Source organism: Cricetulus griseus, chromosome 5, assembly GCF_003668045.3.
Source record: "Cricetulus griseus strain 17A/GY chromosome 5, alternate assembly CriGri-PICRH-1.0, whole genome shotgun sequence".
In the NCBI taxonomy this organism is placed as follows: domain Eukaryota; kingdom Metazoa; phylum Chordata; class Mammalia; order Rodentia; family Cricetidae; genus Cricetulus; species Cricetulus griseus.
In genome coordinates this window covers 90,203,336-90,228,584 of record NC_048598.1, presented here as the reverse complement: position 1 = coordinate 90,228,584, position 25,249 = coordinate 90,203,336, and the positions used below count along the sequence as shown (strand labels likewise).

The window sequence follows — 25,249 nt, the reverse complement described above, 5'->3', positions numbered from 1 at the left end:
TCAGCAGTTAATGAGTTAACCAGAATAAAATCTTGTTCATATGCTCATTCCAGATCCTTTTATGTCATGGTTATATCATCACTGTTTTTTTCTTTACTTTTTTTTAAAGATTTATTTATTTATTATGTATACAGTGTTCAGCCTGCACTCCAGAGGAGGGCACCAGATCTCATAACGGATGGTTGTGAGCCCCCATGTGGTTGCTGGGAATTGAACTCAGGGCCTCCGGAAGAGCAGCTAGTGCTCTTAACCTCTGAGCCATCTCTCCAACCCCTTTCCTTTTTTTGAGAGTATGATTACATTTCTCCCTTCTTTTTTTTTCTCCCTCCAAGTCTTCCCATATATTCCTTCTGGCTAGTTTTCAAATCCATTGCTTCTTTTATCATTGTTATTGCATGTTTAACATATATAAGTATTTATTACTAGTGTAACCTGCCCCATCAGCATGTCACCATGTATGTTTTTACTGCCGATCATTTGGTACTGGGTAACCAATTGGTGTGCTCAGTCTCATGCCACCCCTCCCTTTACCAGCTTTCTTCTGTTGTGGGTAGTTCTTTATGTAGGGTTGAGGCCTCGTGGGCTTGTCTCTGTCCGCTTTGGCATGTCTGTCCGTGTCACGTTTGTTCAGTTCAGGTTTGGGTAGTCATGTTGGTGAGTCTTTATGGGTTAGTAGCTTCAATGTTACTGGGAAACAATTTCACAGTGAACTCCCTAATTTTTGGCTCTTACACTTTTTCTGCCCCCTCTTCTGCAATGTTCCCTGAGCCTCAGGTGTAGGATATCTTTGTAGATATACCTCCCCCTTGGGACTAGACTCCACAACTCTGCATTTTAATTGGTTGTGGTTTTTATCGTGGTCTCCATCTATTGCAAAGAGAAGTTTCCTTGATAAGGACTTTGGACTACGCTTATCTGTGGGTACAAAGATTGTGGTGGTTTGAAGAAGAATGGCCTCCTTAGGCTCGTATATTTGAATGCTTAGGGAGTGGCATTATTTGAAAGGGTTAGAAGGGGTGGCCTTGTTGGGGGTAAGGGTGGCCTTGGTGGAGGAAGTGTGTCACCAGGGGTGGGCTTTGAGGTTTCAGAAGCCCAAGACAGGCCCAGAGGCTCTCTCTCTTCCTGCTGCCTAACAATCTGTATGTAGAATTCTCAGCTTCTTCTCCAGCACCATGTCTGTCTGCATGCCACCATGCTTCCTGCCATGCTGATAATGGACTGAACCTCTGAAACAATAAGCCAGTCCCAATTAAATGCCTTCGTTTATAAGAGTTGCAGTGTCTCTTCACAGCAATAGAGCACTGACTAATGCAGAGACAAATGCTTAGATTGCCATTAGGGATTATTCTGGTTCAGTAAAGCAGTGGTTACAGGTTCTCCTCCAATACCCATGACCTCACCAGCACTGAGTTTCCAGTACCAGACATGGTTTCCCTCTCATTGAGCAGATCTTACATCCAATTAGAGAGCTGCTGGTTTCCACCAACGTACACATATTAGAACTGTACCCTTAGGGTTACTGTGCATGCTGGTCTACTGTGCTTAGGCATCATAGCTGGGTATAACTGTTGGTTTCCTCCTTCATTTGGAAGCTAGGGTACCCTCTAGGACCACGAAAGTCTGTCCTCAGAGAGGAGGCATTCAGGTCAGTTCCCTATCTTTATGTGTCATGATTATTTTTTAAAATCATCCTTGGGACTAGAGAGATTATACAGCATTTAAGAATCTATACAGTTCTTTCAGAGGACCAGAGTTCAGTTCCCACGCACCCATATCCAGAGGCTCATAACTGCCTGTGACTTCAGCCTCTGGTGATCCAGCACCCCTCTGGCCTCTATGGCAACTGCATGTATGTATGGCATACATGCACAGGCATAATAAAATAAATCTTTTTGGACTCTGCTATTATAATGTGATCAATAAGAGCTTGTTGATATTCATTTCCTAGGCTATGCCAAGATTTCGTGTCAAGGGACTCCATAATGGTGAAGTTATGTGCACATATCTGACAGACAGTCAATTGTTTAAGGTTACTGAAATTGATTTCACACCTTAAAAAAAAAAAGCCCCAGGCCTAGCAAAAGATATAAGTCTACCGCACAGTAAGAACCATTTAAAATACATCTTTACTTTTATAAAAATCAATATGTAATCTACAAAATACTTTGTTATAGGATTATCAAAGTTCAATGTGTTCTGCATTTATAACGACAGGTCAAAAAGTAATATTTTGAGTAAAACATAACAATCATTGTTAAGGAAAAACCATCTAAGTGAACTTGTAAGAAAGGGTAGTTCATAAACACAGCTCCTGAATGAAAGGTACTACAGTTCTCTGATATACACACCAGGCCTAAAGGCAAGCTGGAGAGTGTGTCGTTCATCTTTTGTAACTGATTAAACTTAGCTGTTCCCACTGACATGGGAAGTGTTCTTGCACTCAGACCTGCATAATCAATCATGTAACAATCAACCCATGAACTTACAAGCCCAGTTAATGTGGCCTTGTGCTGGCTAGATGAACAGACCAGGGCAGTAAAGGCAGAAGAACAAGTTATAAACTGGTACTGTCCTTGAAGTTGGCCACAGACTCCAAAGTGGTCACACACATAAAGAAGTTATCTAAATTAAAAGATTACAAAGAAGCGTTTCTTCTCCAATTTCCTCCCCGCCTCCTTTAAAAGCCAGGGCTTTTGAAGATCACTGCTGGCCTCCTTAGAAGAGATTTTACTTTTTTCATCCTCTAAAGCCCTGGTAAGTTTTCACACAAGAGCTCAGGAGTTACATTTGACCCCCAGTCATTTCTAAGGTCAGAAGAACTGTATTTAAAAGCCTCCCATCCCTGATGTTAATTTAACTCCAACTAATGGATATCTAAGGTCCTCGATAGATGTGCAAATTAACATTTATGCAGTCACACCCCGCTGTTAATGTTATCAACATTGTTCCAGAAACTCAATTTGGGCTTGTGGCAGTCTTCTGCTGCTGAAGCTTGAGGCGGTCCTGAAGTCTGGGTGGCTTGTGACTTAAAGACCTCAGCAGTGTGACCCACACATATTAGCCAACCTTCTAGGCAGGAGGAGGAACGCCTTGGACCTTTGCTGGATTTCTTTTTTGACATAGACTATGCATTAGGTTCACCTGTATCCACTGTGAGTTCTTCATGGTCAGGAAGCCATAAAGCACATCAGAGAAAAAGATGTAATTAATCCAGCTAACTTCCCTGGGATTTCCCAACATCACTGAAGAGAAAGTATACCTACTCCGGAATACAAGGAAAGGTGGTGGGATTTTTATAAAACATACACTTGCATACATATGTGTTCTATACATTGGCAAGGAGCCTCAAGCAAATATTGTGAGCCATGTATCACACAGTTAAAATAGAGCCATACAATCCATTTTTTAGCATTGACTTCTGTTTTCTGCGCCTTCACAGTAAAGTAACAATAATAAAATAGATGGATACAAACCATCGTGAACATTTGTCTTAATCTATTTGAATAGACAAAAATAAACACAACACAAGACAAATGCATGAAATAAATTCTGTAGGCCAACAAGTCAGTGTGGTTTAGAACAGCTTTCTGACTCAAAACAAGCCTGGTGAGTGGAGAAAAAAGTTTCTAGTCTCAGATTAGGCTCAACACAGCTTGAACAGGCATTAACATGACATGGAGGGCTCTGTTTTTCAGAAAAAAAAAAATCCTCAGAACATCAACTTCATAAATTTTAAGATTCTGACTTGTCATGGTAAGCACTAAAGGAAATGCCAGGCAGTGTCCCTAGTCCCTAGCTGCTAATGCCACCGGCATCTCACTAAACATGGGACTGACCATCAAGTCATTCTTCTAACTTGGACGAGTTGAATTGTCTCCTTGTAGAAATATAGCTAGAATTATACAGTGTCTTTCATGTTGCACATCTTCTAAAGAAAACACGCTCATGTTTTTCGGTTGTGAACCTAGCCTTTAACAGCTGGGCCATCACTCCAGCACAAGAAAACTCTCACCATGAAGCAGAATTGGAATGAGTCTGAGGAGTGGTGGCACCAACACACAGCATCCAGCCTGGGCTTAGCCTCCTAGCAAGAAGGTCGCATTAGTAACAGGAAACACTGTTGCCAAACACAGTCCTCGGGTTGCTACTTTCAGAAAACTGTATTCATGAACTTTAAAAGTTCATCTTTAATGTACATAAATATTGAAAGGAATTTGAAAAAAAATTTGAAAGGAAGCCCTCTCATCCCCAGACCAAAAGGCACTGTATCTTGGTGACTCATTCCAAAATATGCATCTCTATCAATGGGAATAATTTCTTTGGATCACAAATTAGAATACAAAGACATTTTGAAAATGACGCCACAGTAAGAGAAACTAACTGCATCTCAGAGCTGAACAAGAAGACACCACATACTTGGGGTTCTGTCTCCTTCGGTTGCCTTCCTTGGTGGTCCACATGCTAACAGTCCTAATTAGGGTTTCTATTGCTGTGATGAGACACCATGACAAAAACAAGTTAGGGAGGGAAGGGCTTATTCAGCTTACACTTCCACATCACTGTTTATTATTGAAGGAAGTCAGGACAGGGACTCAAGCAGAGCAGGAACCTGGAGGCAGGAGCTGATGCGGAGACCATGGAGGAGTGCTGCTCACTGGCTTGCTTACATTTTCAGAGGGTTAGTACATTGTCATCTTGTCAGGAGCATGGCAGGAGCTTGAGGGTACTCATGGTGCTAGAGCAGTAGCTGAGAGCTACATCCAGATCCGCAGGCAGAGGGGAGGGGGTGGGGGCCTGGCATGGGCTTTTGAAAGCTCAAAGCCCGCCCCCCTGAGAAACACTTCCTCCAACAAGGTCACACCTACTCCAATCAGGCTATACCTCCTAATCCTTCTAATCCTTTCAAACAGGTCTACTCCCTGGTTACTAAGCATTCAAATTTATGAGCCTATGGGGGCCACTCTTATTCAAACCACCACACTAACACACAAAGCAAGAAGAGATGGGGAAATCACAAAACCCAGACAACAAAACAAAGTCACTGGGTAATCAAAACCCAAACATCCTTCAGGCAAACTGGCCAGCAGGTCTCATGTTAGATGTGAGTGCCTCTGTTTCAACACGATGTAACTGGCACAAGCCACAGACACATTCCTGCTCATATCCCCAGAGCAAAAATATACCAGAAGAGTAACGTGCACACAGTCTGCTGTGGGACACATGTTTCTTCAGACTCGCCACTGGATCTCTGGCCTCAGTCTGCTACTCAGAACAAAGTCCCACTATACAGTAGCAGAACTTCCTGCCCCAGCAGTGGGTTGCCAGTTTGACCCACAGGACATCATGGTTCACTGAGTCACACAGTCACCAGCTTTATCTGGGTCTTCTCCGTCTATCTGGATCCACTTCCTTTCTATTTCCACCTGTTAGGAGAAAGCAATGCACTGTCAGGGTCAGACAACACCGACGACAGCTCTCCGGTACTGTTTATGCCTGATGTGGACATAGACACCTCACCCTGTGGACACAGATAGTCCATCCATGGAGCGACACCAGTTCTAAAGTGAGGCACTCTTGTTTTGGGGGAACCAAGCCCCCAAATCCTTCCTTTTAGAATCAAGTCTGAAGCTCTCTGAAATCATAGCTTTCATCACAATTTTTTCTTTTAAACCTGCCATGCTCTGGGAAGCTGACACGGGGATGGTCCTACAGAAGAACATTCAGTGGGTGCCTTTCCCTGTCACTGGAACAGGCTAACCCCAAGAGTAGACACGTCATGGGCAAAGCCAATTTCTTCTGAAATACAGTTGCTAGGAGCTGGGGCCTGGGGGGTGACCTTTGGGGCAGAGGGGAGGGCACAGCGTACCAGCTGCCCTTCTTAACTTTATCAGTAAGGAAAGAAATCAGTGGATCCACCACACAGATTTCTCAAGGGATGTCAATGGTTAGCAAAGTTTCCATGGCTAAACTCTGAGCCTTTCTGTTGCCAAATATCATTGGAGTGAGAAGGAAGAAGGGGAAAGACAGGCAGACACAGACTAACTGATTCTTTTTTGTTGTTTTTGTTTTGTTTTTTGTTTTTGTTTTGTTTTTCAAGACAGGGTTTCTCTGTGGCTTTGGAGGCTGTCCTAGAACTAGCTCTTGTAAACCAGGCTGGTCTGGAACTCACAGAGATCCACCTGCCTCTGCCTCCTGAGTGCTGCGATTAAAGGCGTTTGCCACCATTGTCTGGCTTCTAACTGACTGGTTCTTAAGGGGCAAATTGACCAGACCCCACCCAAGGTCGAGAAACCCTAACTTGAACCAGGGCACTTGAGATACCTGGATGCTGTAGCAAGCCCGCTGACACACATGCTTCTGAGGCTGGACATCGCTGTCCACTCCCAGGGACCTCACCTCTGTCCCCGAGGCAGAGGCTTCAGGCATTGAAAACTGGACAGTAGCAAATGGATACCAATCGGAGGGAATCTCCTGGTCTGATCCAAGTTCTAGTTTGTATGACAGACAATGGGGCTGATCAGGACCTAGAAGAAAGAAGTCAACCCACAGCGTCAGAGTGGTGCAATAGCAAAGGAAAAGTCTACAGCACTCGCTTCTCGATGTAGTAACAGTCCCGTTGGCAAGCATCAACTGTGCACCAAGTGGGAAGAGTCCAGAGTCATGCTTGATGCACTAGTTCTTGAAGTCACTCCAGCACTGTCACTTCATCCCCACACAGATCAACGATGGCTTTAGTCACAAATGTCACAAAGGCTCTCTAATCGAAAGATAAGAGCAATATTTATATGAAACAGAATTATTTGACCGCAGTGTGATTCAGCCCCCTTGAAGCCTTTCTCCCGAGCAGACTGGATAAGTTTCCACGATTACCCAGTCATTTCTTTAAACCAGTGTTTATTTTTAGATAATGCAGATGGACTTCATATTAGGTCACATGGTTTTGAAACCGTGACTTTTAAAAGTTAGGCTTGAACTTTTGATATACTTTCTGTTTTAGTGGAATGGATTTTTTTTTTCACTACCAAAATTGCTACTCATTATCCTGAAAATCTTTTACTAGACCAGATAATACAGCAGAGAGATGGGTGTACAAGCCTTCAATACTTCAGTCTAATATCTGTTCTTGGTGAAGGGCATTGACATGGAGATCTACCTTATGCTGTGGCAGGCCCTGTGTCAGACCCAAGAGTACTGGGTATACTCAGAAAGTTTAGGTGGGAATTACAGTATGTGAGAGGGAGGGAGTTTCAATGGATTAATATTTCAGAGTCAGGCACACACCTGTAATGCCAGCGCTTAAGAGGTAGTGGAAGAGGACTAGGGTGTAAGGTCATTCTAGACTAACATCTGAGTTTGAGGTCAGCCTAAGACCTTACCTCAAAACAAACAACAAACACATTCAAGTGTGTGTGTCCCTATCGTAACTTCACAAATGTCCTGTGGTCATCCCACATTGTTCCTGGAATCTAATCGTATCCAGTTTAATCTACCTTTAAATAAATGTAACTTAAAAAAACAAAACAGTAATTTCAAAAGCTGGATTAAATTCCTGTGCCACTGATACAACTCAAGAGAAAAACATTTTCATCAGAGGATAGCCCTAGGCACAAAAACATGAGTTTAAAAGATTTTGCTTTTTTAAATAAAAAGATTTATTTTAAAAGATAAATTGCCTTTCATTCCTTACAACCTGTTTCTTGTGGGGAGACTGATCAAATTCTGAAGCTGTAAAAGGACTAGAGAAATCACCCATCAATCAGGCAGCCAATGCTCACTCCACAGCACTAACACAGAGGATGGGACAACAGTGGCCTCTGAGGGGCCGTAAGCTGCCCATATCACTGCAGGTGAGACTACAGAGGGGGGGGGGATAAGGGGGACAGATAGGCAGACAGACAGACACGGGGATGAGTGGAGTTCTCACAATCTTTCCTCCTGTCTAGACTTCCAGCGGATAGGATGCAACCTTTCTCTTCTATTACTGTTTTAGAACACAAACTCTAGACCCAGCTCTGCTACTTAAGACTTGTGTGATCCTAGGCAAGCCACCCAATTCTCTGAACCTCAGTTTCCCCAACGAGGGTCTCACACAGTTGTGAGGATAACCAACCAGCAGACATACTGGGCAGTGGCAGAGACAGCCGACCTTAACACTTTGCCAAGTGCCATTGGATTTTAAAGCCAATGACTATACTTTGCCAATCAGAGAACTGTGGATTCTACACATTTAGACTTGGGAATGCTACTGAAGTTTATTTAATTTGATGTTTGCATTGTTCAGGAAAAAAAAACTATTAGGGAAGTTTCCCAGTGAAACAGGGTGGGGGGGATACTTTTTTAAATGATAGAAACAACACTTCTACCATTTTTCCTAAAAAGATGGTGATAAAAGTATTTTTATCCCAAGTTTTCTGTTGTCTTTTTCCCAAGATTTTGGCCACTCTACAGTGTTTACTAGCACACTCTTATTCACACTTTGAACTAAAGACACCAGGTTCCTTGCCTAAGTCCTGTCAAACTTAGAAGTGATAGAGAAAAGCCTGTCATCTCGGTGCCGACCACGAGGGGGCACTGCCGGGCCTTAGTAATTATTCTTCCAGCGTAACTCCTCAACTCAGGAATGGGAAAGCAAACCACCAAGTCTCTTTAGGTCCTGTTGATAGCCAATTTCTCCTGACCTAATGGATTCCACATCTGAAACTGAGCTACTAAGAGCTGAAGAAAATGGATGTAGGAGGCCCCAATCGCGAGGGAAAGAACTAAGATGATGCGGGGGGGGGGGGGGGAAGCCGCGGTTGCTGGTGAGACCCACTCCGGCAACCCTTTCTAAATCCCCGTGGCTACACCATTGTCTTTCTCTCCCAATCTTTCCCTCTTGATCAAGGAGCTCTTTCGCTTTTAATCTGCGTTCACTCTAGCAGAACACTGGGGAGTGGAGATGAACTGGGGGCAAATTTGGGAAGATCTGAGTTGATGAATCCATCCATTTGTTATTCAGTCAGACCTTTCCTGTGCGTGTCTGGCCAGGGTAGGAGATAAAGATCAGTATCCCCATTTAACCAGTCCCCAGGAACCTCTGGTCCTTGGGGGAGGGGGTGGGGACTATCAGTGCACCTTGGACTTCTTCTCTGTGCTATGAACATCAAAGGAAACGAGAGAGAGAGAGAGAGAGAGAGAGAGAGAGAGAGAGAGAGAGAGAGAGAGAGAGAGAGACTGTGGGTGTTTTGAACACCGGACTATTTTAAAGAACGCTTCATGCAGATTACAGCAGTATCCCCGGGATCCAGAACCAGTATGTTTGAATCACTCCCCAGGAGATGTGCCCCCAGGGTGATGACCACTTCCTTATAGACCTGAATGATGTAAGAGGAAGAGCAGGCCCAGCCGATGGGGTACCTGCTTCCTGGACCGGTCTTTGCCCATGTCTTACAACTTGCTAATGTAACCAACTAGAGTTTGAGCTACAGACAGGATTCAGCAGGTACCAGATGCCAACTTGGGAGGCTGAGGAGCCCAAGTGCCCTGTGCAGAAAGGTAGTCCCCAGCCTACCAGACACCTAACACTCTCCTTCACGGATGCCACATTTCACTCAGCCTTGATCTGATCAGCCACAAGATTTGCCCATGACAATGCCAAGATAGCTGGGGAAAAGGCTAGGCAGTACTGGGATAGTCTAGTCACAATGGCCTCTGATGGTATGGGCTGCTCAGCTCCCATGCAGTGGACATGTCAGTGACTGACATAAGGCACAGAGATCATGTACCTGGTTGTCAGATAACTAGGCTGCTGAAGCAGGTTAAACCTTCTCCGTGTCTGGGGCTAGCCAGTTTGGAGATCTTAATAACATGTTCTCAGGGGTCGATTTTGAAATCTAATTGTCCTTTTTTAATCTCACACTGCAAAAATCAGAAAATAGGAAAGCAGGCAGGTGGCTGTACATGTGGGGAACCCAGAGACTGTCCCTGAGGGTTGAGAGACACCCTGGTCTCTGCCATTTTCCATTGGTGCTAAGACAGCTTCTGGAACTAGATATAACGTCTGTGCAGAGTGAAAAGTAGTGACTGTACATTACTAATGAAAATAATCCCATCAACAGCACTGGATGGTCCAAGAATCCATGGTGTAAACTGATTGGATCAGCAAGGATGGATTATTCGAGGAGGACTCAGCCCTTCACGCCTTCCTCCCATAAATTTACACTAATTTCCTCCAGGAAATTCTGTTCAGAAATGGAACCAGAACTTCCCAGCAGGTGAGACCAACCCAGAAGGAGCTACCCAGAGGCACCATGGTGCGGGCTCAGTCCAGCCCATTCACAAGTGAACTGCATTAACTACAGAACCATGGAGGATGAGGTGATGATCTTCCTGGGAGCCAAAGGATGCTCGCTCTCCCTCCCTCCCTCCCTCCCTCTCTCTCTTCTTTTCTTCCTTCCTTTCCCTCCCTCCATTCCTATAAACATTTCCTTGGTACCACCACAGAAAATCTGTAAACTAGGATGCCATTTCTTTTTATATTAAAGAGGCAGAAGTTAAAGTCATCGGGCATGACTTGAAAAATAAACAGAGAGAAAACAAACCAGCTGTTTGGCTAGCTATCCCACCTCCCGCCTGGCTGTGCTGGTGTGCCCTCAGCTCTCAAGCTACCATCCGCCTCTGCCTGCTTTGGGCCCAAGGACATGCGTGAAAACACTAAGCAGTTTCCTATGGAAATCAGCCTAGGCATTGGATATTTACTTGAGTTTTTGTCCGGAAGCCGATCTATCTTCCACACCACAGCCCGGTAGGCGCTCTCATATTTTGCTGACCCCACAGTGACCTGAATGATGGGTTCAGATTCTGGTTCCTGTAAACTCCCCAGACATGCCCGACGGTTCATTTTGGCTTTCAGGGATTTCTGCCTCTGAAGGTTCCTGGTCCAGAGGGCCTTGATCCATTGGGCTGGGACAGGAAAGTGAATCATGATATTTTCACAGCACCTCAAGGAACTGGCATGCGGTGACCTCTGAAGCCCCGGGGTCATGTTGACAAAGGCCTGGAGTTCCACATATGCCCCCTGGACAGCCACTACGGACTTCACAGAAAAAGGAAGCTCGTCCCCTTCGTAGGAGGTTTTGAAACGCATGAGCTCGAACCGGCAAGCATCCAGTGGCACGAACTTAATGACTCTGGACTGTCGGAATTCTTCAGCTTTCACACACGAATGGAAATGGTAGTTAAGAATATCAATGCCCCTTTTATCCGGTTCTTTCTCAAAACAGCATTCATCTCGTTTCTGCAGTTCAAGGTCATTCAAGGTTAGAAAACATTGTGCCGGCCCATTCACGAAGCAGAGGCAAGAAATCTGAGTTATCACAGCACTTTCGACCAATTTCCCGTCTCCTTTGGTTACTTTACCCCAAAAGTTGTCAACGATGTCCAGGTAGATTTCTTGTTCCTCGTAGTTCTTCCTTGGCTTTGCAACAATGGGCAGCTTTATCAGCTCCTCCTCCACAGTGGTTAGGAACTCAAGGAAATCACCGTGATCCGTGGACCCCAGCTTCAGCATCTGCTCTACCTCGGGCTCGCGAACCACTTCCGTCTTGGAATGGTATTTCCTTTTCTCCGAGTAAGACACGTGTTCCACCTTCACGGTGTGGATTTTCCCCGCCATGCTGAAGTTCTCGAGTTTGGGTTCAGAAAGTCTGCAATGTGGATCAAGCTGGAACTCTTTGAATGGCTTTTCCAGACCCTGCTCATAGTACATCTGCAGGATCCCTCCTGGCAGAACCTTCAGGAAAATGGGTCCCCACTGCCGGGAAGACATCATGTTCTTCTTCTCGGGAATCCTCAGCATGAAGGACCATCCATCTCTGGGCTGACTCCGGAAGAGAGTATGTGGGACAAAAGAAGGGGAGGTGTCTCCAGCAGACAGACTCTGCCTAGACAAATTCCCAGGAGGGTCTTGGGTCTCGGCCGACTGCAGGTGTTCAAGCTTCTCGCAGATGTAGTTGAGTGAGCATTGGTTAAGACTCTTTTGATCCATGGATACTTCCTTGTCCCTTGATGAGAACGGCTTTCTGCCTGCCAGGGAGTCGAAGGGGAACTGAGAACTGCTACCTTCATCTTTCCAAAATGGATTGGAAAATGCACAGTCGTCTCGAAAATATTCAAACTGCAGAGTCTCGCTTGGGGCCCGCTGAGGGCTGGCGTCATCTTCAAGACCAGCTTTGGGAGTCAGTTGGGCGCCCAAGTGGTCACTAGGTAATGAGGCCTGGGGTGAGCAGGTTGGCTTAGTCAGTGATAACGAAGGACCTGTTCCTCCTGCGGTTTTGGGGGGGCTGCTTGAAGAACATTCTGGAATAGGATAAAGCACATGAGACCCTGCTTTAGGGATGCCGGGGAAGCCCGGGAAGTCTTTGGTGGGTGTAGAAAGAGGTGAGTTGCTTGGAGGTCCCGGACTGAAGTAAAAGTCGACCATGGGAGAGGAGAGGGGCGTGCTGCTGGCGGAAGAGGAAGTACTAGGGAAGTCCCTGAGGCCAGGAAGGTTCAGCTTCAGTCCATTTGGTCTGCAAACACTTTGGGTCTCCAGAGAGAAATCCTTCGCCTTTTGAGAAGACTGAAAAGCAGGGTCCTCATCGAAGGTGACCCAGCTGCCTGGGTTTGTAGAACACATCTTCAGGGCGGGCTTGTGGCCTGGTCAAAGAGTCAGGGACATTGTTTCTGCAAAGGAGAAAGACAATCTAAGATCAAATAAAGGTTGAAAACCAAGATGCTAGAGTTCTGTCTTCTTGACAAAGACCTGGGTGTGGAAAGCATACATGTTTACTGTGTACAAAAAAACCAAGCTTACAAGTGGCCATTCTTGGCAGATGAATGAACAAAAACAATAAGGTAAGAACGCCCATCCGCTGGAAATGAAGGGAGATGGAAACCAAAGTAGAGTGGGAGGAAAGGGGTCAGAGTGTGGATCTGAACTGCCCCTGGAAGAGGCCAGAGGGTGCGTCTAAACTGTCCCCCAGGGTACATGCATTGTAGGCACTGTCCTCAGCCCCTGGCACAACAGACTTTAGGAAGGAGAGCTTACTGGAAGGAAGTTGGGTCACTGGAGGGTGAACCCTGTAAGGGGAATGTGGAAATCCCGCCTTTCCCCTTTTTCTCTGACACCATGAGGTAGATGGGTTACCTCCTTTCCATACTCCCATTATGTTGTACCCAAAGTTCATGGGCCAATTGGCCATAGACAACGCCTTTAAAATCGTGAACCAGTATAGGTCCTTCCTTCCTCCCTTCCTTCCTTCCTTCCTTTCTTTCTTTTTTTTTTATTTGCATTTTCAAGACAGGGTTTCTCTGTGTAGTTTTGGAGCCTATCCTGGCACTTGCTCTGTAGACGAGGCTAGTCTCCAACTCACAGAGATCTGCCTTCCTTTCTTTCTAAGTTCATTATCTGGGTATTTTGTTATAGTGACAGAAAGCTGACTAACACAGGAGTCACACTTGTATCACACAAAACAAATTTAAAGTCAAAAAGTTACAACGCCAGGCATTGTGGCTCATACTTACAGCATGTGGGAAGCTGAGACAGGCGAAACCTAATTAATTCAATGCCAGCCTGGGCTACCTAATGCATTCAGCCTGACCTGAGCTACAGGGCAAGCCTCAGTCTCATAAAACAAAAACACACAGGGGCTGGAGAGATGGCTCAGCAGTTAAGAGCACTTGTTGCTCTTGCAGTAGTCCTGGGTTTGTTTCCCACACCCCATGGCGGCTCACAAGCATCTGTCACTCCAGTTCCATGGGATCCGACCAGCTCCCTTCTCTGACCTCCATGGGTACCAGGTATGCATGTTGTGCTCATACATGCAAATGGGCAAATTACTCATACACAAAAAATAAAAAAGTAAAATATTTTTAAAACAAACAAATAGCTTGGCAGTAGTGGTGCAGGCCTTTGATCCCAGCACTTTATAGGCAAAGGCAGGCAGACCTCTGAGTTGGAGGCCAGTCTGGTCTAGAGAGCGAGTTCTAGGACAGCCAGGGCTACACAGAGAAACCCTGTCTTGGAAAAACCAATAATAATAATAATAATAATAATAATAATAATAATAAAGTTACAAACACAAAAGGCACATTGTATACCAATGAAAGGGTCAGTGCACAAGGAAGATAAAATAATTGTAAATGTTCCAGAGCCTAGCATCAGAACACCAAGAAAAAGGAAAACAAATACGGGCAGACATGAAAGAGGAATCAGATAGCTAAATATAACATTAGGAAATTCGGTATCTCACTTTCTACATTGGAGATAGTATCTAGATGGATGGTTAATGTTTTTTTACAAAGAGGGCTTGAACAACAACCCTCCGTGGTCCTGCCAGACGCATACACACAATCCAGCACAGACTAAAGTGGACACAGAATGCTTGCCCGAGTAGGTCATGATAGACCACAAAAGAAGCCTTAAATTTAGGAAGACTAAAATAATGCAAGTATTTTTGCCTACAAGGTTGCCTAGAAGTCGATAGCAAAAGGAAAACTCTGAAGATTCACCAATATACGGAAATTGGCAAATAAACAATCTAAATAGATAATGACACTGCATAGTCACACAATTTCAAAAAGGAAGTTGGGTATATGTGTGTATGAATGTGTGTGCACGCATATGAGTGTGTCTCTGTGTGTGTGTGTGTGTGTGTGTGTGTGTGTGTGAGCGTGTGAGTGTATGTGTGCTTGCATGTGTGTGAGTATGTGTGTGAGTGTGCATGTGTGTGAGTGTATGTGTGTATAAGTGTGTATATGTGTGTGAGAGTGTGTGTGAATGTGTGTGTGTGTGTTAATTAGAAAATACCATGAGACAAATGAAAATGAAACACAGATTTCCACAATTCACACTGAAAGCCATGGTAACACAGAAGTCTACAGCAATCAAAGCCTATATTAAAAAACAAGGGTGAATTCAAAGGTTACCCAGCTTTATGCTTGAAGAAGCCACAGACAGCCTAAGACAAGGTTAGGAGAGGAGGAAAACAAGCGTAAGAGCAGAGGAGAGGTGAGATGGAGAAAAGAAGGCAGACAAAGGATACTGACTTTGAGTAACTGACAAATCTTTAGCTAATTTAGTGGGGGGAGGGAAAGGAAGATTCCAAATTAGAAACAAAAGACTTTGCTATGAAAGTCACAAAAACAAAAGGTTTACAGGAGACTATGAGCAGACCAACAAATGGGGTAGCATGGGGGAAGATGGTTGAAATTCCTAGAAATATGCAACCTACCAACCCCAAGCCATAGAAACTGAAAGTCTGGCCTGGAGAGTTGGCCCAGCAGCTAAGAGCACTGGCTGCTCTTGCATTGGGCTGGGTTCAGTTCCCAGTGCCCACAAGGTGGTTCCCAGCCATCAGTAACTCCAATCCCAGAGGATGCAATGACCTCTTCTGACCTCCACAGGTACATGCAGGCAGGCAAAACACCCAAACACATAAAATGAATAAACTTGAGTGAGAGAGACTGGTTTCATCATGAAAAACTTCCCCAAAAGAAGCAGCCCAGGACAAAACAGCTTCCCTGCCAAAGTCTACAAAACACTCAGAAAAGAATTAATGTCCCTTGTAAAGTTCCCCAAAAGCTGAAGAGGCGGGAATGCTTCCAAACCTGTTTTAGGAGGCCAGTTTCACCCTGGTAACAAACAAGGACCCCTTAAACACTGTACTCGTTATTAAAAACAAACAAACAAAAATACTGAAGGCCTTTAAGAAAGAAGAAAATACAGTCTATGTGTACCAGGGAATATTACTGGGTCTTAAAAACTATTTCTAAGACTGGAGAGATTGTTCAGTGGTTAAGAGCACTGGCTGCTCTTCCAGAGGTCCTGAGTTCAATTCCCAGCAACAACAAGATGGCTCACAACCATCTGTAATGAGATCTGGTGCCCTCTTCTGGGCACCAGGCAGGCAGAATACTGTATACCTAATAAATAAATAAATAAATAAATAAATAAATACTAATTCTGACACCTGCCACAGACAGCTGGATCTTGGGTGTTGCATATAAAGTGAAAAGCCAGCAGCAGACATATACACTATGGCCCGATTTACAAAAGATATTTGAAGTCAGACTTAGAGGACCATGAAGCAGTGGGTGCCAGGCCCTGGGAGAGGGACAAATGGGGGTTACTGTTCAGAGAACATAGCATCTCAATTTGGGGAGACCTGGGGCTCAGTCAGTACATGGCAAAAAGAAAAACTAGAAAATAGAAATAAAAGACACTGCAGGGGGAGTCTCAAAAAATAAAAAGGATTGCAAGAGACTGTGCAGACCAACCAATGGGACAGCTATTCTGTACTGTTCACTTAACATTGTGCTACAAAGGCTAGATTTCACATTCTTTTCCAACACACACACACACACACACACACACAGGGATTTGGGGGGGCTGTATGAGAAACACAGGTAGGAGGGTTGGGAATATGTGATTCATTAGTTTTGAATCAAATAACTAAGCCTTCATTGGAATGATTGTTATGTAGACATTTTGTTAGTGGGGTGGAAAATGTGAGGGAAAGCTAAAACTCCAATGAATTTATAAGGCACTTGCAACCCCCCTCTTTGATATATGAAGCTGACTATTCAAAAGGGTCTTGACTCATGGCTTATCAAACAACCTGTACTGTGTATACCAATATTCTTGTGTCAGCCTAAATTCAGTCACCCAGCAGTAAGGACCAAAATCAGGACTCACTGAGATACAATTCATATACCATAGGCCCATTCCAAAACAAAACAAAAAAGCAAAAAACAAAACAAAACAAAACAAAAACAAACAAAAAACTGTGCACCTAAGTGATTTTTAGAATAATAACAGAGTTGTGTATTCATTGCCACCAATTTCAGAACACTCTTCTTGCCCCCAAAATAAACCCTTGACCTTCTTCTCCCTTTCTCCTGGGCCCTGGAAATCACTACCCTTCCTTTGTGAATTTGCCTTCTCTGTGACCATTTCTTTTAAGCATATGCCATCTCCTTTAATATGACATAAATTACTGAAATTATTCTAATGACACCAAAGGCAGTAAGTGTGCTACAAGGAGCCCATCCCTGAGGTTATTGAATGTCCTGGCTGGTTTTGTGTCAACTTGACACAAGCTAGAGTCATCAGAGAGGAAGGAGCCTCAGCTGAGGAAATGCCTCCATGAGATCCAGCCCTGAGGCATTTTCTCAACTAGTGATCAATGGGGGAGGGTGGGTGGTGCAGTCCCTGGGTTGCTGGTCCTGGGTTCTCTAAGAAAGCAGGCTGAGCAAGCCATGTGGAGCAAGCCAGTAAGCAGCTCCCTCTGTGGCCTCTGCTAGCTCCTGCCTCCCGAACCCTGCCTGCTTGGGTTCCTGTCCTGACTTCCTTCAGTGATGAACAGCAATGCTGAAGTGTAAGCTAAATAAACCCTTTCCTCCCCCACTTGCTTTTTGGTCGTGTTGTAGAAACCCTAACTAAGACAGTGAGGCCACCCAAATCCTGGGCACTGCCCTGCCATGGCTGTGTGCCCAGTCTCTCCAGATACCAGGGGTTACATTGAAGCTATCTCTGGGGCTCTTTCCAACTCTAAAACAATTCTATGGCAACTGATATCCAACTGATTTTTTCTTTTTCTTTTCTTTTTTTTTTTTTTTCAAAAGCGAAAATAATTGTTCCTGACTCCGTTCCAGGGCCTCAATACTGAGATACCCCAGTTCTGGGAATACGAATCCAGGGCCTTGGGTATACTTGGCAAATGTTCTACCACTAAACTACGTCCATTATTTTTAACCGTCCTTCTAAAGCTATCAGAAAGCAAAGTCTCAGGAACTCCACTGGACAGGAAAACTGAGAACCTGCTGGCACGATGCCCTTGGGTAAGGCCTCTTTTCTCTCTGGGTCCCCTGCGTGTGTAATCACTCAAGCTTAGAAAAGAGCAGACACAAAGAAAGAGAAGAGGGAGCTTGGGGAGGACTGAAGACAGCCTTCATTCTGCCTCTGAGCACTCCCGGGGGCTCTAAACCCACACCGTGGCACGAAGGGGGCACCTCGCCATCGGGCTCTGCCCTGCAGATGCAATGATCAAAGCACGGCCCCTGGAAAGCAGCAGAGCCGCCAGGAGGCTCAGGAGCCCAGACCCATCCTCAACCCACCCTCCAAGGGAATCCAGGCCTAACAGCCCTCCGGAGGGCGAGAGACACCCAGCAAATATTTACTCCAGCCGAGTTTATTATGTAAGAAGAAAGAAGAGTCAGCAGCGCAGTCCTGCTGGGATCCACGCCTGCCGTTTGCCCACTCGCTTTTGCCTGGGTAGCTTGAGAAAAATCGGTGTAGTTTATTTCTCCGTGTTGTGCCCTTTGTGAGACAAAGAAACCGACTATCAGATACACAAGGAGGTCAGCCCCATTGCTTTATAAATGGCCCTCCCTCTGTCCCCCATTTTTAGCACACTTTATAAAATACCTACGATCTTGAACCCCAAAGCCGAGCTAAGGGCCCTCGATCCCGGTCCCCAGGCCACCGCCTGTCTCTACTTCCAAGGACTCCGGGGCTCCGCCGCCGACAGGAACGCAGTGGGAGGTGGGTCTGTTTCCATCTGTGCTCGGTCCCCACCACCCCTCTGGCAGCCTCCCTGCACTGTTCCGCCTCCCTTACCTCTGCCGCCCCTCCCTCGGTATGACCTCATCTTTCTGTCCCACAGCCCCCTCCCGTCATTTGGCCCAATGTCAACAACCGGGGCCGGTTCCACCCAGTGCTTCCCTTCCTCCAACCCCCATCGCTACCCCACAGCCTGGCCTCTGGCAGAAGCACCAGGGATCTTGTTGGTTGGGAGCAGGGGAGACAGGAGAGGCCTAAGCACCTGCCCTAGCTACTTCAGAAACCTGAAAGGCTGCAGCCTCCCTTTCACCTTTGTTGGGAGTTGATTTTCCCTATGTTGGAAGTCACACTGGACCAGGACACCTCCTGCTCCCCACCCTACACCTAGGTGTCATCATGGACAGCCATGCACTGGGCAACATCTCATTTAGACTTTACAGCCACAGCATTTGGCCATCTTCCCGAGATCTGGAATCCAGTTGGTTCAGGGCCCAGGAACTCCTAGTTCCTTCCTGTCTCTGCTATCCTCCTCCTCAGAAAAAAAAAAAAAAAAAAAAAAAAAAAAAATCCTCTGCCTGACTCCAGTTCCCTCCCTGCCAGTCAAGCCATGCCTCCCTGTGGCCTCAACCCTTCAGAAGTCTGTGTGTAGTCTGCCTGCATTATGGGCAAACTCCTAGAACACAGTTGCAGCCTCGCCCAGAAATAGGCAACACACCAAGTTTCTGTCTAGGGCACAGATAGATAATTTATTATGTTGGAGATTTCTAGCAATCCACTTTTGATATTTAAGATTCCTAAGGGAGATGTTTGCTTCTCTGTAAAACTGTTAACCATTCTATTCACAGCAGCCTGTTTCGACACAGCTCCAGGCTGACTGAACTGGAGAACAAGTTAAAGTAGCTGCATTTGACTATTCACATCAGAGAAAACAAGGCTACAGAAAACCATGGCTTGAGAGGCCCGCCTCAAAAAGTAAAACTGGTGCATTCAGAAGCCAAGATCAATATGCCAAGAGTTTAACACCCTCCAAGTTAAGGGATCCACATAACAATTATCCCCACCCCATTCTAAAGGATGTACGAACAACAGAATAGGTTACAATGAATATTAAAAAATGCATTCCTCTTTCTGTCCGTTAAGAAACCAAACACTTGCAGAGTTAATTGTTTTTAAGTAGATAAAAAGATTGTAATATCGCCGGGCTAAGGAGATGTCTCACTGGGTAAAGTGCTTACCATGCAAGCATGAGGGCCTCAGTTTGAATACCAGAACTCACAGAAAGCCAGGCAGAGTAGTATTTGTGTGTATGTGTGTATGGGGGTTGGGGGTTCCCCCAGCATTCCTGTGATCAGGTGACAACAGGCAGGAAAAGATAATCCCTGGAAACTCAATAATCAGCTAGCACGACCTGGTGTATACACAGGCAAACAAGAGAGACCCTGCCTCAAACAGAGTGGAAGGCAGAGGTTGTCCTGTAGCCCCCCACACTCGCAATATGGCACCAGCACCTGAGCTCACACACACTGACATGTGTGCGTGCACACATACACCATACACACACCCGGCACAGAGATAAAAGCAGCAATGCCTTACCACTCTATAATAACATTGCAGCATGCCTTGTGAGTAAGGAAAACTGCTATGAGAAAAGCATCTCACCAAAAAGTATTCCTGGGATAAAAACACTCACGTCCAAGGAAAATACCATACATTCTTTGAGAGTCGGAGTGAAGACTCTTCAAGCAGGGATCATGTCTCATTTATGAGAGCACTTTCTACTTTACCCACAAACACTTGGCAGAGACACAGAACTCAATACCATGGACCAAATAACCCCAAGTGGACTTTTCTCCTTGTTCTAAAGTAAATCTCCATGTAACCTTCCCCAGTTCAAAGAGCCCTTGGATGTTAGAGTTAGGAAGAAAGTACAAGCGTTCTGTTTGAGAAAGCAAACACTTGCCGTGAAGTGCTTGTCTACGGGCTTCATGTCTCCTTTACACCTAGTTTCAGAGGAGCCAGAGGAGTTAAACTACTTGCCAAAAGTCACCTAGCCAGCAAGAAGAGGAGCCTGGCTGTGACCAGGTCTGTGATGCCAAAGTCATATACTCCCAAGATCCAGAGACCTAATGACCCCTGGCAGGGTATCCCTCACCACCACACCCTTCGCTGAGGAAACAGCTCACAGCTACAACAGTCCATTCCTGGAGCCAGAAACAGAAGGATGGGCCAGGGGGCGAATGCTCATCTGTAAGTGCTCTTGGGACAACAGGCTATAGGAAAGGCAAATTCTGGGACAGATCTCCCCCAAGACTGCTCAAGAACAACATCCTAGCCACAGTCAGGCTCCTTTCTGAGACTAGCCTGGCGGGCCTGGCTTCCTGCCCTGTCATCTTGGTGTACTAACCAGACTGTCCAAATTCTGTCTTACTCCTTCACAATCCTCCCTTCCGCTCCACACTGGCCCGGGCTCCCTCTATCCAGTTCTTCTTTGCCCTCAGCCCTTCTATCTTACCTTCCTTTTTCCTTGGCTTTTCAAAGGAACATACAAAGTTCTACGGTTTCCTGTAGATTGTTGGGATCCAACTGGGGGTGGAGGAGGGGCGCTTTGGCTGGTGAAGCGGCACTCCAGGTCATATGAGGCTAAAAACTTTGTCCCCACATCATTGCGTGTCTGTGGAGAGGAAAAGACTCTCTTACTAGTCCCTAATATCTGGTTCCTCCGTAAGTGACAGATGTTGGAGGAGGACCAGAAGCTGAAGAGGTCCCTAGGAGCTCAGGAATGTATTGCCCACATCTCCTGTCGGCTGGACCCCATTGTCGCCTCAGGAGGGCTCCTGCTCCAGCCTCCCGCTTTTTGCCAAGGCCAAGCTTAGCCTTCTGTGCCTCTGTTCTGTAACAATGCTGCATAATCTAGAGAAAGAATGTCTTAAGGTCAATATCTGTGTGGTTTCATTGGCTGCTCTCCCAAATAAGGAATTCTCAGATTCCTGCATGCCAAACTCCTCCAAAGCATCTTTGTGACCAGCTGGATGCCCGGCTGCCTCTGCAAAGCCACTGGGTGTGAGCTGTGGAAGGGCCAGGATGCCCCTCTAGCTGCTGTGACAGGATTGGTATTAGGAAAGCAAACTCCACCTTGAGGGCATCATGAAGATTTCCCCCCAAACATTTGCCTTGATGGTGTAGTGATCATCCCCAGGGACGTTTTCCCTTGAAGGGGAACAGCAAAGAAAGGTAAGGGGCATGTGTGTGCCTTGCCCTCCGCAAGCTCTGGTCATGCAGAGCTCCCACAGGCAGCACGGGCCAGATTATTAGCACATATGTTGTACAGCCCACACTATTCAATCACAACCATGTGTGGTGTTTTATCCATATGACAGGAAATACCATTTGCACAATGTTAAACCACAACATAATCTCCAGCGCCTTCAAAAATTATCAGCTTTGGTCTCAGCTCCATTTCCCCCAGCCTACCACTCCCTTGTGGCAATTAACCTTAACTTTTCCAGTGCAAGTTTGAGTGCTGGCTCTTTTCTGAAGCTTGTTTTATTGTTTATCCATTTCTTCACCTTCGAGAGGAGTGACAGATGTTTGCTCTCCTAGGAACCTCTTACCAAGTTCAGAGCCTGCTTCTAAAAGAAGCCCTTCATCAACTGGGCCCATCGAGGCCTGAGCAAATGTGAATACTTCATAATGTTTAGGGCCCCATCCTTAGGATGACACAGGCCCCCTCAGAGTGCCTGCCTAGGAAAACTCAGGGCTACCTAAAGACAGTATCTACTAGCTCCTAAGACAGGGCCCTAGGCTTCAAGTGAGGGCAGGGCCTGAATCTGATTAAGCAGGTACATAACCACCAGTGGACCACCTACTCCTGCTTTGTGGGTCCCAGACTCCGCTGCACTAGCCCATGCTGAGCCAGGGCAACAGAGCTGATAACTATCTTTCCCTTGCTTCTGGTTACAATCCATTCTTACCAGGGCATGGTGATGCACACCTTTAATCCCAGCACTTGGGAGGCAGAGGCAGGCGGATGTCTGTGAGTTCAAGGCCAACCTGGTCTACAAAAGGAGTTCCAGGACAGCCAGGGCTGTTACACAGAGAAACCCTGCCTTGGGGAGGTGGGGGGGGGTCAATTCCTGTCCTCATGTATGAGCAGATAGTAAACCAAACTGCCCCAGAGGGGTCTTCATATGAACAAAAATTTGGAGTTGGGTAGGCATTATTATTGTAATTTTTAAAAACATCACGCAAGAGAAAGATGCCATGCAACAGAGCTCAAGTGGGGGGTTTTGTTTTGTTTTGTTTAATTAGGGAAAAAGATCATAAAAAGGGGGAAAGGGAAAGAGGAGGGGGGAGACGAGTATCCGGGGACAGGAGCAGCAGAAGAGAGGAGAGAGAGAGAGAGGGAGAGAGACAGAGAGAGAGAGAGGGGGGTGAGGTGGGAGGGAACAGACAGAGGGAGGAGGGAGAGAAAGAAATAGAGGGGGAATGGGAGGTGGGCAGGGCCCTTTTAAAAGGAAATGTAGTGAACAGGCACAGGTGGTCTTCTTAGTGACTGCAGCTGAGGGTGTATCCTGTCAGAATCCCAAGGACAGGCCAGTACAGATGCCTGAATACTAATACATGATTTTAAATTGTTATTGTTTGGGGGAAGAGCTGTCTGACTGTGTTGTGTTATCCTGTTTCATTCTGGTGCTAGGGGTAGAACTCATGGCCCTACCCCAATGCTAGGCATGAACTCTACCACAGGGTTGTATCCCCAGCCCCAGATTAGTGTAAGAGAATGGAAAGGAAGAGGAGGAGGAGATCAGAAACCAGCTTGCTGTCTGTGATGTGTTAATCTTTATTATCAATTTAACTGGATTTACAGTCACCATGGAAACACACCACTGGATGGATGTATCTATGAGAGTATTTCTAGGAATTTTTAACTGAAAAAGAAAGACCCACCATAAATGTGGGTGCTACCATCAATGTACTGGGGTATCACACCAAACAAAATAAAAGTGACCTAAGCACCAGCACTCATCTTCCCTGACAAAGAACGCAATGTGACCGACCAGCCATCTCACACTCCTGCCACCAAGGTTAACTCACCCGCAGACTGAAAGCCCAAATAAGACCTTCCCTGATTTGTTTTTCTCTGGTAGTTTGTCACAGCAGTGAAAGAGTAACTAGTACAGTCTGTCTACCATGCGACTACGAGACCCCAAACCCAACCATGCTGGCATCCTGGGCCCAGACTTCTAGCCTCCAGACCTGAAAGGGAGAAGTGTGGAAGACACTATGTTCCCAAATAAGAAGTCAGTAGGAGTGGGAATAAAAAGAAAGACAGACAGAAAGAAAAAGACCCAGTATCCAGTGCCTTTGCAAAGTCCCCACATGAAGGATCAACAAGTCTCTTCATGGCAACTTCCTCCAACATTCAAGTTCTAATGAATTAAGGAAGCCAGCCCATGCTCCCAGGAGCCTCCACAGGGAGGGAGAAACACATCAGAACAGGGAACTAGAGCACACACTGTCAACTTTAACTCCGATCACCTCAGCCTTCTCTGTTGGCTGCTAACTTCTCCATTACAGCCTTGAGGCTTGGCTCTGGGCCCACAGTGGTGTCTCTGAACTCGTAGGCTTTTAGCATAGCTCCAAGGACAGTGTCCCTTCCTTGTCACACCAGCAGCCCGAGTGAGGGGATAGCTTCACCTTTGCTTTCCCAGACAAGGAACCAAAGAACTGCCACATCGAATGAACTTTTGCCTTTGACTGGAGCAAGCATGCAAGGGCACCCTCTAGGCATTGAGGACAACTTCTAGAACTCTTATTAGTGTTCATCGGGCCATGACACTAAAGCCTGCTGCCCTCCAGCCCTGGCCTCTGCTGGCCAAAGGATAGAAGGGGTAAAGGGTGAGAAGCTCAGACTTCCCCAAGAGTGGGGCTCTAAAAGACTTCACAATACTCAGTGTGTGCTCTGCCTGTGGCCATGAGACCACAACTGTCTCCTCCCTATACCATATGCTACAGCTAGTCATCGCTCCTTACCACACACTGGTCAGGTCTGAGATCTACTGAGAAATACCAAAGACAGTATCATAAGAAAAAAAAAAGAGCAGAGGCTGGACACATAGTTGAGAGCCTTGCTGTTCTAGGAAAGGAAGGGTTCGCCCCTTGCAGTAGAGAGAGGGGAAAGCCACAGGGCACCCACAGTTGAGGCTGGGCCACTTTACAGGGACAGGAAGGTCAAGGCTAAGACCAAGGACAACAAAGATGTTGGGGATCATGATTAAGTGGTTAGGTCTGGGGAGACTAAGGTGGGAGGTGTAAGACCAAGCTGGCCTTCTAGAGCAAAGGTAACAAGTGGCCTCTTCGTCCTGCATGGGACCCACCCTGGCATGTCTCCATCTTCAGGAGCTTGTTTGTTCCCGTGTTCACTGGTCCCTGGCAGTCCTGAGAACGGCCTTCTTCATATTCTACCTCCCTCTGCTCTCAGGAGCAGCATAAAAAGGACCCCAGGGCTGCCTACTCTCCAGAAAATTCCATCCACCCTAGCCATCAGGAGACAGACAAGCATTCTTCATTGGGGTGAGCGCCTCATACAAGGCCTGCTTTCAGGGCAACTTCTGGCATTTGGCTTTCGTGGGCTCTTTGGTGGAAAAGAGAAACACAGTCAGAGAGAAA

At 46.1% G+C, this 25,249-nt stretch overlaps 1 protein-coding gene across 2 annotated transcripts in view; it reads right to left on the bottom strand.

The window, feature by feature from the left end:
• Positions 1-4,859: 4,859 nt before the first annotated feature.
• The window catches only part of Ston1 (stonin 1), a 39,293-nt gene continuing 18,903 nt past the window's right edge, over positions 4,860-25,249 (bottom strand). Inside the window, exons 2-5 of one of the 2 annotated variants that reach the window (XM_027418004.2) lie at positions 21,093-21,251; positions 10,738-12,702; positions 6,322-6,524; positions 4,860-5,423 (exon numbers count right to left, since the gene is read on the bottom strand). In XM_027418004.2, coding sequence (XP_027273805.1) covers positions 5,349-5,423; positions 6,322-6,524; positions 10,738-12,655 — 2,196 coding nt within the window. In that variant the 5' untranslated portion in view covers positions 12,656-12,702; positions 21,093-21,251 and the 3' untranslated portion in view covers positions 4,860-5,348. The remainder of the gene's footprint in view (positions 5,424-6,321; positions 6,525-10,737; positions 12,703-21,092; positions 21,252-25,249) is intronic. The other variant, XM_027418003.2, reaches the window with a different exon arrangement.